At 38.4% G+C, this 10,214-nt stretch overlaps 1 protein-coding gene across 2 annotated transcripts in view; it reads right to left on the bottom strand.

Annotated features, from left to right (window-relative positions):
* Nucleotides 1-846: 846 nt before the first annotated feature.
* Nucleotides 847-10,214, bottom strand: part of LOC121942559 (polyunsaturated fatty acid lipoxygenase ALOX15B-like) — a 14,199-nt gene continuing 4,831 nt past the window's right edge. The window contains exons 4-15 of one of the 2 annotated variants that reach the window (XM_042485804.1): nt 10,110-10,191; nt 9,690-9,812; nt 7,252-7,355; nt 6,761-6,927; nt 6,463-6,606; nt 5,911-6,114; nt 5,502-5,588; nt 4,133-4,302; nt 3,430-3,551; nt 3,213-3,313; nt 1,813-1,983; nt 847-1,609 (exon numbers count right to left, since the gene is read on the bottom strand). In XM_042485804.1, the coding sequence (XP_042341738.1) occupies nt 1,430-1,609; nt 1,813-1,983; nt 3,213-3,313; nt 3,430-3,551; nt 4,133-4,302; nt 5,502-5,588; nt 5,911-6,114; nt 6,463-6,606; nt 6,761-6,927; nt 7,252-7,355; nt 9,690-9,812; nt 10,110-10,191 (1,655 nt within the window). In that variant the 3' untranslated portion in view covers nt 847-1,429. The remainder of the gene's footprint in view (nt 1,610-1,812; nt 1,984-3,212; nt 3,314-3,429; nt 3,552-4,132; nt 4,303-5,501; nt 5,589-5,910; nt 6,115-6,462; nt 6,607-6,760; nt 6,928-7,251; nt 7,356-9,689; nt 9,813-10,109; nt 10,192-10,214) is intronic. The other variant, XM_042485803.1, reaches the window with a different exon arrangement.

Here is a 10,214-nt window from a genome sequence, read left to right as displayed (position 1 = left end):
GGTGGAGCACAACACAGAAAATGTAGACTTCTGGAAACAGACAAAGAGAAGGTGAAAGAGACTCTCTGCTCTGTTTGTGTACACATGCACTGCAAGCACAAATGCAGGCACAGTTACAAATTAAAAATACAATTTGGTTAGAATTGAGTCAATTCTTTGCATCTGAAGTGGTACTTATGCACATCAGGGATGGCATAATTCTGCAGTCATTGCAAACATAAGTGCAGAGAGAAATTTTAGTACCTTTATTTGGCAAAAATGACCACTACTGATTCATTCATTAATGTGTAATTCTTGAGAGTAATTTAGTATAAAATATGTTTTACACATATAGATAGATAGATAGATAGATAGATAGATAGGCCTTGTAATAAAAAAAAAAAAAACAATAATTGTCTTAGTGTGAGTAATTAATTGGGGAAGTTTAGTTGTGGTATCTGTTTGTTAAAAATTACCCCATTCACCTGAGGTGTCCCTCTTTAGTATTAAAAAAAAACAACAAATAGCAAGCACTGCCATTCTCAGCTTTCATGCTTCCCTGTTAATGAGACCAAAAAGTTGCTTTGGTGAACTTACAGTAAAAGTTATCCTTTTGGGAGTATCCAATGCAATACCCATCTGGTGATGGAATACTGGAAATGTATGACCATTTACTGCACTTTCAAAACAACAGGAAAATGATGCAAATGATGATGTCTTAAAGCAGCCCTAGTTCATTTGATAAAGATAAACCAACAACTAGCTGTGAGACCATCACAGTCAATTAAAAATATTGGTTCTGAATAAATGCTAAAACAACAACAAAACAAACGGTTTATCCAAAATAAACCAGATAGTATCATTATAGCAATTATAACATGATATTAATTGATCCAATTATGCTTGTTTTGACAAAGAAAAAATAAAATAGTCCAGTGAGGGCAGATAACCGCAAATTATGACATTTCGCCCATAAGAGACACATATATTTAAAAGAAACTTCTCAAAGCAGCACTATCAAATTGTGTAATTTAAATTGTATTCTTTTTTGCCTTGTATATATTCATTGACAAATTAATTGGAAGATTTTGGATATGGATTAAAAAAAACTATGCATTTTTACCACAGTTAGATTCAATCTGGGCATATCAAAATCACAGCTTAGCAAACAACTACCTCATGCAGAAATTTATCAGTTAAAAGTAAGCGGCAACCTCAGAGGCTGAAAAATTAAGATAATGTGGGAGTGTCAAAATCTCCATATCTCCGAATGGACACTTGAGGCTGGCTCCAACAGAGTGAATCTCTATAGACTCCATAGACATGGTAGCTATGTCCATTATTTATACAGTCTATGGTTAAAACAGAACATACAGTTCTTCCCTTTCTCTCTGTTTTTAGTATGAAGCTGAATTTGGCCGACAGCTGAGGAGCTCACAGCTTCTAATGTTCAAATGGCCACGCTGTTTTCCAGCATCTTTGGATCCATGTATGTGTATGGAATGTCCAGACTGTTGTTTCTGGCTTTGATGATTGCACTTAACACTTCAAGATCTCCTTGAAAATCCTTTATCCGCTTGCAAGGAATCTCCTCACTGAAATGGTCCTCTGGGTACTGGCCAAGAGGCACCTGATGAAATTAATTAAGAAGATGAATTTACTTAAATTCAAATGCTTATCATACTATTGGCAATGAGATATGTTGTAGGAAGTGAAGAGAATTTCTTTGCAGTTGCTCAAAGAAGGTATTTTGGCTCTAATAACATTTTAACCTATTTTACACAACATGATCATAAATATGATGTTGTTTTTCATGAAGCCTTGGGCACTTACAAAATCAGAGGACTGCTTGCTAAGTAGCCACAGGGTGGACATGCCCTTTACTGTTATGTTGACATCAGGGAATGTCTGGAGCATTGTGGCCTCACTTGTTGTCCCCTTTGTGGTTGGTGGAGGAAGTTGCAGGGAGATGGGAGTGTTGGGCATCCAGCCACCATAGTCATACTGTAACAAATGAATGATTGACAGATAACTGATGAACTCTTTTTTAAGCCACGCCATGTCAACTAATACAGTGAGGATTAGCATTCAAATCTGCAGCTCCCACAACAGAATATACAAAATAAGAAAAAAAAACAAGATGAACAAAATACACACAATGAAATATATTTCATTAATGAAATAACTATTACAAGTACAGTTTGCAAAAAAAAAAAAAAAAAACCCTAACCCTAGAAGGGGATGCAAGTAATGCAAGGCACAGGTCAGGTCCTCCACAGCATAAGGAGCTAGGTCCAGAGTCAACCCACACTGTCCCAAAGGCTTTGCTGCAGCCTGGGATGGAGGACCCATAGTGAGCCACTCAAGGTAGTGCAGAGACTTTGCAGGTTAGTCACTCTGCAGAGTACTTGAGCTGCTTGGAGTTTGGGGCTGTACAGCAGGAGAACACCACATATGCCTTAGAAAAAGTGTCCAGTTGTCTGTGGATTAACAGGTGATCTGTGGATGGCACAAGTCACTTGGACACAAGCTGCAGACTAATCACTCCCAAGTGGGTAGCCTGAATCAGAGTGTCTTATGTTGAAGACCTCCCTGAGACCCCAGGTAACATACTGACGATGTCTAAAAGTTTCAGTGAAAGGTATGTGTTAAAACCAATGAATTAATAATTCCCAAATAGCTGATTATACTTTCTGAAACCATGTCATATTAATCTGTTTTTCAAGAGAAAATTTCACCTGGAATGACATTCAGTTTTGCTGAGACATGCAAGCTGACCTCAGGATAAACTGTGATAACTTTGGCAAACCTCTGACTTTTTATCCAGCAAATCCAAAATTGTATTTGTGGAATACTTTGGTTTATCACCACCTGTGTGACTACTGACATTCCCATCAGCCTTGTGTATTTTGCTAATGTTTGCATTAACATGATAAACTGAGATTGTGATCTCAGTAAACAATTGCCAGAAGTCACCCTTATCATCATAAGTGTGATGGAATTTGTTTCATTCAGCTCAAAGCATCACTGTGCCAAAGTGCAGCCTCATACACCTGCTAGCGTGGCTGTACACTTGTCTGTTAAATGCTTGCAAACAATCCAAAAAGTCATCCTCAATGCCAGCATTCATCTATGTCTTTCCAATTCAAACAAAAACTACATAACCTCATGAACAATTTCCAGAAATACTGCAACATTGTAGTTGATCATTCTAATGTATTAAAAGGCTTCACCTGTCCAGTGTTCACAGCTGAGTGCTTTCCCGAGCAAGTGAAGATCACCATGGTGACAAACTTGACCATTTCAGCCACAGTGGTGAAGCTCTGTGGAATTCCTTAAAATCAGAGGGAAAAAAACTGTTAACTGAAGAGGACTAGATGAGCAAATTAAAGGTTGATGTAAATGTGCACATTTCTCATTATTAAGGCAGAGCCTCTCAATAAAGCCCACCTGTGCATGCTTGGGTGAGAAATCCATGCTCAAAAATGTCTGAAATCCACTGCTGCAGTTCAGAATCTTGCTGGACCTCAGCGTCATTCTTGTAGTAGAAGCTGAGCACTCCCTGCACAAACCTTTCAGAAATGTGGATAAGTTCTGTAAAACACATTCCTAGTTGAATTATGCATTTTTCATATGCACCGCAGTAGTAAGAATTTTTTTATCTATAAAATTAATTTATGAATAAGAATCTGATGCAATATGCGCCGTAGATTAAACAACTTTACAAGGGTAGTTTGACATTCTTGTTAACCTAGCTTACCAGTTTGCTTCTCTGTGGAGAGTAAAATGACAAGATCAATACAACTCTCATATCTCTGTATAAGTATGGAGCTACAGCTGGTGGGAAATTAGGTTAACATAACATAAAGACTGGAAACAGGGGGAGACAGCTAGCCTGGCTTGCTTTAAATGTCAAATCTATGCCAACCAACACCTCTAAATCATATCATTTAACACATTATATCTCTTTTATAATAAGCAATACACAAGCATTGTATAAAAATGATAATTAATGGTTTTACTGTGAGTAACATACAGAAACTTTTTCTTGGTAAACAGCAGCCATGACAAAAGAAACCCTTCAGAGAATCAGCTGTTAAAGAGAACAACAACTAGCAAGTTTTCTTCTTATTTGCCAGGACATCTATACTACCTATGGATGATATCCCAAAGTTTGAGTCCATCATCCCTGTAGTGGAAGTTTGGCACATCCTTCAGTCCACGCTCCGCAATGTCGTCAGGTATGCAGAGGGACCTGTAGGTCATTGAGGACAGTGATCTCTTTAGGAGTGTCTTCATACCCTCTCCACCAGAGGCTGCAAACTAGCAAACAGAAAGGAACAGAGTGAGAGACAAATAATGTAACTTACATAAACAGAAAAAAACCATTGGGCCTCATGCAGCAACATTCTCGTAGATTTCGCTCATGTTTCCCCTTTACTCTCTCTTCCTGATTTAGAAGAGAGAATACATTTAGACAAAAACTATGTAAGAGAAGTCAACTCCAGGTGCGGCAAACACTCTCAGCCATCCAAATCTGCTCTTATCCAGGTGTGCTGAGTGATGAATGCCACTTGATCTTTAGTAACATGTTAGCATAGGTAACACCCCTAAATACTATGTGAGGGCATGTGTGGTGTTTGTGCAAAGACACTGGCACATGTACAACAATTGGAAAGGTGCCTCCAAAAAAGGCTGAAAGAAGAAAAGAAGAAGAAGAAGAAGTTCTGCTGTAGTAAGATGTTGAAAATGCAGAAAATTTTAAATCAATATGATAAATCAAAAATAATTACAATAATGAAAAGGAAAAGCTCTTTCTAATTAATCAACTAATCATTTCATAGTTTCATAGTATCATAGTATTTGTGTGAAAAAAATCTGGATTTGTAAAGCAACTACTAACTAAAATTATGAAATTATAATGTTGGCGTTAATATTTCCTTCCAAGGTATAGTAGAAGAAAGTTGCATGAGATTAAAATACTCAAGTAAAGTAAAAGTACCTCAAATTTGTTCTTAAGTATGCTACATTAGTAAATGTACTTTGTTACATTCCACCACTGGTCAGCAGACGGATGCACAGTAATTGTAATTACAGTAAATGGGATTAATGGACCAAGTATATTAATATAATTAATATAATATTTCTTTAGTTCAAAAATTTGGTAAACCAATCATTATAATAACTCTAAATTCATCTAAATTTGATTATATCCTTTTCATGCACTTTTCATGCTCTTCAAGTTTAAAACATTTTTTTCTCCTGTTGGACAACTTGTGAACTGTAAAAAAATGTTGTTTTCATCTTATCTTGGTTAAAATGCTCTCAACCACTCATAAAAAATGTCTCTTATCTAAGAGAAGAGCAAATATAAGACTTTATCGGTGAATCGAAGAAATCAGTGGGTAGTAACAAAATCAGAACAAATTGTCAAAAGTCAAACAAAAATAAGGGATTGTATTGCTTCTTGCATTATGTCCTTGTTTAATTAATGAACAAAAAAGTATGTAGGGTTTTCTTACCTGTGTGAAAACCCCAGTCTTGGATATTAGAGCAATTCGAGCTAAAAAGTTGATCTGCAGAGTGTAGCGAGTGTGAGGCACCAGGAGCTGAAGAAAAGGAGAAACTCAGTAACACTATAACATGTTATCGCAGTCATAAATCTTGATGCTTCTGTAACATTTAGCTGGTTGAAATACTTGAACATATACATAAACTAAAACATTATGATCCATCAATTTTGGAAGATAATAAAAATCATCAAGTTGAAAGAAGTGCAACATAAAAATTTACAAGGCAGAAGGTAGAAGGTAGATTTGAAGGTAGAAATTACATTAGTCTTTGATCCCGCTACATCTTTGGAGTTGAGAGATGAGTTGATTAAAATCAGTAGCTACTACTATTGTAATTTCAGTGTTTCCCTTCATGTACCTTGTACAGTGGATGCACCATGGGAACGTTGCGCAGCAGTGAAACTGCAAACACTTCAGCCAGCAGATGAGTGCGCAGCAGATGAACATTGAGTTGATGCTCTTGGAAATCTGCACTTCTCACAAATATCTTGGCCATCAACCAGTCATACTCAGAATCAGTAGGAAAGAAGATAGGGTTATCATCTGCTGGAGTCTGTTTCAGCTGCAGGAGAAGGCGGGGGTGTGGTTCATTCAATTAATTCAACCAATACCACTACTACTACTCTACTATTTGTCAATAATATTTTGGAATTTACTGCGATTGGCTTGACCTAATATGGCTATGGGAGGAACTTTTTCTTTCATAGCAAAGAGAATTCGTAGCTGTCATCTAGGTGTTATGGTATGGCAAAGAATCCAGTTAATTGTGCGAAAAACATTTCCAACAATGTTGTTTGTTTCCTGTCACAAGGGAACCTACACCTTTGTATGATAGTCAATACTCAGTAAATAATAGTTAATACTTTCATTTAAAACTTCGCTATTAGCTTTATTTGAGTGCTAATCTCACCTGAATAGCAATTGGCATCAGTTTATCATCGGATGTTTTGTGGAAAAGGACAAGTGGAGCCATCAAGTACTGCTTCTTCCCATTGATGGTGTTTGTTTTCAGTCCATCCAACTGCTTGTAGTCACACAAGAATATGTTGCCATTCTGTTTGAAATTTTAGTGAAGGTGAGGAGTTATTGAACTCACATGCTTACAGTGTGCATAGGCTATTGCATAAATCAAGTGAACATGTAAGTTCAACATGCAGTTCATAAATTAAGCAATCGGTATTAAGATCAATCAACGTCAAAACAGTCACCTTCATTTCATCTGCCAAGCTACATTTACCACGGAGGAAGACCATGTCGTCAGTGACAGGAAAGTTACCAGGCAGGGTTGAACAACGTCGGATCAACATGGGGTTGACACCATTTAGATACTGGTAGCCGAAAAAGGCATCCTCCTTCCAATGTTTCTGGACATAATCTGAAAAAAGAACAGAGTTAAACCCTGATGGGTTTCAAACTTTGGGCAAGAAAATCTTACTCTCCCACTGTTTAACTGTTTAATGTATGTGAAACTGGAAAATGGGAAAGGATGTGGTACATGAGTCTAAAATTAGGAAACTTCTACATGATTAGAAGCGTACATTTTTTCCCATTAAATGAGCCAAGTAGAAAGCCAATGGACTATTCAGCATTCAGTAGTGTTAGAACGGAATACGGCTGAATAATTGAATTAATATAGTTCAAGGCACTACTATGCATACATAATATTTATTATACTTAAATTAAACTACCATGATAGTACCTGATATATCAGTCCGTTTGCAGCAGAAAACCCGATTGATAGCGTCAATATTAGTCCACTTCTTCTTGCAACTAGATAGTCCTTTAAGTTGCAGCTCAGTCAGCCTACACAATAAAAACAGAGTTTATTTTATTATGATGACAGATTTTTTTTTTATGCGTGTACATATTTATATGGGTAAATAGATTTGTGACAGAATTTGAGGACTTAACCGTGTGAGTGCACTTCAGAAAAACTGCATAAGCAAGCACACAGCAGACAATACTTTAACTCACACAGCAGAACATGTATTTTGAGTCATATTATTTGGAGTAAGAAAAATATAAGGTTATGGATACAACTCTGGTTCTCAGATTAGCATGAGTGAGTGTCTCACGGTGGAAACGCTTCCTGCATGACCTCATCAGAGGCTCAGATAACATTACGCCAGCCCTAATTGGCTGGCACTAATGATGTCTATGTCAGAAAAGGAATGGAGACCTCCCAGTATAATTAGGCTGACGTAGTGTCAGCCGTTGTTTAAAACAAGCTTACATCTTCATAGCTTCCAAAACAAGACAGTGACCTTTTGAGATCCTAATTTATGCTAATCGGGGAACCCAAGTTATATCCATATTCTTAAGTTCTCTTTCAAAGCATTAGTTTCATGTCTCACTATGGGAAAAAACTGACTCTCAGATTGCCAAACATGCCTGTAAAGATGACAACTGTCCCCTGCAGAACCTCAAAAAGAAGGCAAGTGGGAGGCTGAAGTCTCTTGCTTGATAAAGCTAGAGCAATGGCCCCTACTATCCAGTGGGAGAGATCATGCTTGGACACAGGCTTTTCTCACGTGTGGTTTTACACAAGACACATTTAACTGGTCACCCTGTCTAAAAACCTGGGTTTCTCTCCAAAAATGTTTCAGTGCAAGAACTGGAAATAATGTAGGGGAAAAGGCTGTTCTAGGCTGCATACTGACCTTAGTATTTACCATGGAGAACGGTTTATATGCCTGATGCATATACAGTAGATTGCATGGATCATACCTATGTGCAAAGCCGAGGCTAAAACAAGCAATATGACTATCTTCAAGGGCAGCATTTTCAACTTTACTGTCCAAGAAGTTTAAAGGGGTATGAGAGAACATTTAATACAGCAGAAAGATCCCACAAATGGGCAAGTAGCCAAGAAATAGGCAATATACATTATGCACTCTTCATGAATCAACACACTTAAGGTGTTAACTCACTGTCTTTCCGCTACACCAGTGTTTACCAGTGCTTCTCTGGCCAATGCAGGGCTACCAGGATCATAGTTAGACCATCGTCTTTCACTTACCAGAGTTAGAGAACCAGTTGGGTAAAATTCAAAAAGAAGGGTCAAGCAAGCAAGCAAGCCGATCCAGCCTCAATGAGGCTTTGTGATCATGCAGAGGGAAGAATAGAGGGCACCAAGCAATCTCCAAAGTTGCATTGAAGCCCATGGTTGCCTGACAGAAACATAATCAAATCTGGTTCACCAACTCCATGGGCCAAAGCCTCCAGTCTGCATACTGGGTTGGCTTTGGACAACGGATCTGCCTCATAATTCAGCATGTCTGGTAAATGAGTTGCTTTAAGTGACTGCAGGTGCACAATGCTCCAAATTATCAGTCTGTGTGTCAGTGTGTATAACTGGAGGTAACCCTTGCTTCTCCATCTTTTTCACTTTTGGCAGTGTCTTTCAGCCAAACTGAGATTTTACTTGTGACTGAATGATAGGTCGTGGAATGCTAAGCCTGGTAGCTGTGTGCTTGCACGTCCTGCATGTCAAGACACAGGGAAAACGACTGAAAAGGTTGTTTCCAAGTTGTCCAACTCTTCCTCATCATCGTCCTCATCTCCTTCTTGGAAGGCATGAGCAGCAGCCATGCTCTTGCATTCCCCATCTGCCTCATGTGAAACAGGGGGTAGGGACTGGGCATGTGCCTCTGCCCAGCTCAATCCAGGTGTAACAGCCAAGCTCATGGATCCATCCGCTTCTTCCTGCAGCGCAGCTTCTTCACTTATGAGTGGGTCTCTCCCCTGTTAGCATGTTCTTTGGCTAGCCTGCCAGGCTAGCCAGTGATGAAGTAGCTTACAGCATAGTGAATAAACTTGTCAGTGCTACTTCCCAAGATAAAAGTAAAACTAGTATGCAACTGTACACCTGGAAACAAGCACTCAAGTCAGTGGAAAGTTTAGCTTAGCAACCAATAACACAACTGTTGACAAGCTTCTCTGCAAAGCAAAAAGAGGTTTTTGGATGAAACTGATGCTTTACCAGTCTAATAGTATATAGGATAAGGTTCCCATCTCCTGCTGACAAAGGTGTCACTAGTTCCAGCAAACTGAGCTCTTGACAAGGTCACCAAGGAGGCTTTCCTATAGTGAGACACAATATAAAAGCTATTGTCTGAGAAAATTTCAGGATCTCACCCAGTTGATGCAGTGAAGAAGAACTCTGTGGTCTTGGTGAAGGAGAAGCGAACCTCACAAGGCAAAGATTGAGCGTTGTCTGCCTTCATGCAGTGGGGTATTCCCTCTTCATACTTATCCCAGCTGAGAAAAATATAGACCAACAGAGTGGTGAGGAACTTTGTACAGTCTAGATACCAGTGTGTCCACAGTTTTAATCAAGCATTATTTACATGGCGTGAATTCATTTTTTTTATATAGCAATTTTGCAACATATAGTATTACTGAGTTCAATAAACCCTCGCCCATGTGACAGTGTTATGTGTTGTTTAATTTACCATTATTTATCATGAATATATTTAACAAAAGGTGGAGGAGGTTTGGATGCATGTTATTTTGGGATGCATAAAATTAAAACGTGTATAAGCTCTGAGTTCTCACCGATAGTCTTTCTCACGTTGAGTCAGTTCCTGCTGCCTGCTGTACCTGCCAAGATGATGGCTGTCTTCGAAGACTCTCAGAGCTTAAGGAAAAAAAACACAACAA

Source organism: Plectropomus leopardus, chromosome 4, assembly GCF_008729295.1.
Source record: "Plectropomus leopardus isolate mb chromosome 4, YSFRI_Pleo_2.0, whole genome shotgun sequence".
Classification (NCBI taxonomy): domain Eukaryota; kingdom Metazoa; phylum Chordata; class Actinopteri; order Perciformes; family Serranidae; genus Plectropomus; species Plectropomus leopardus.
Note: the sequence above shows the minus strand (reverse complement) of the source record. Positions and strands in the feature narration are given on the sequence as shown.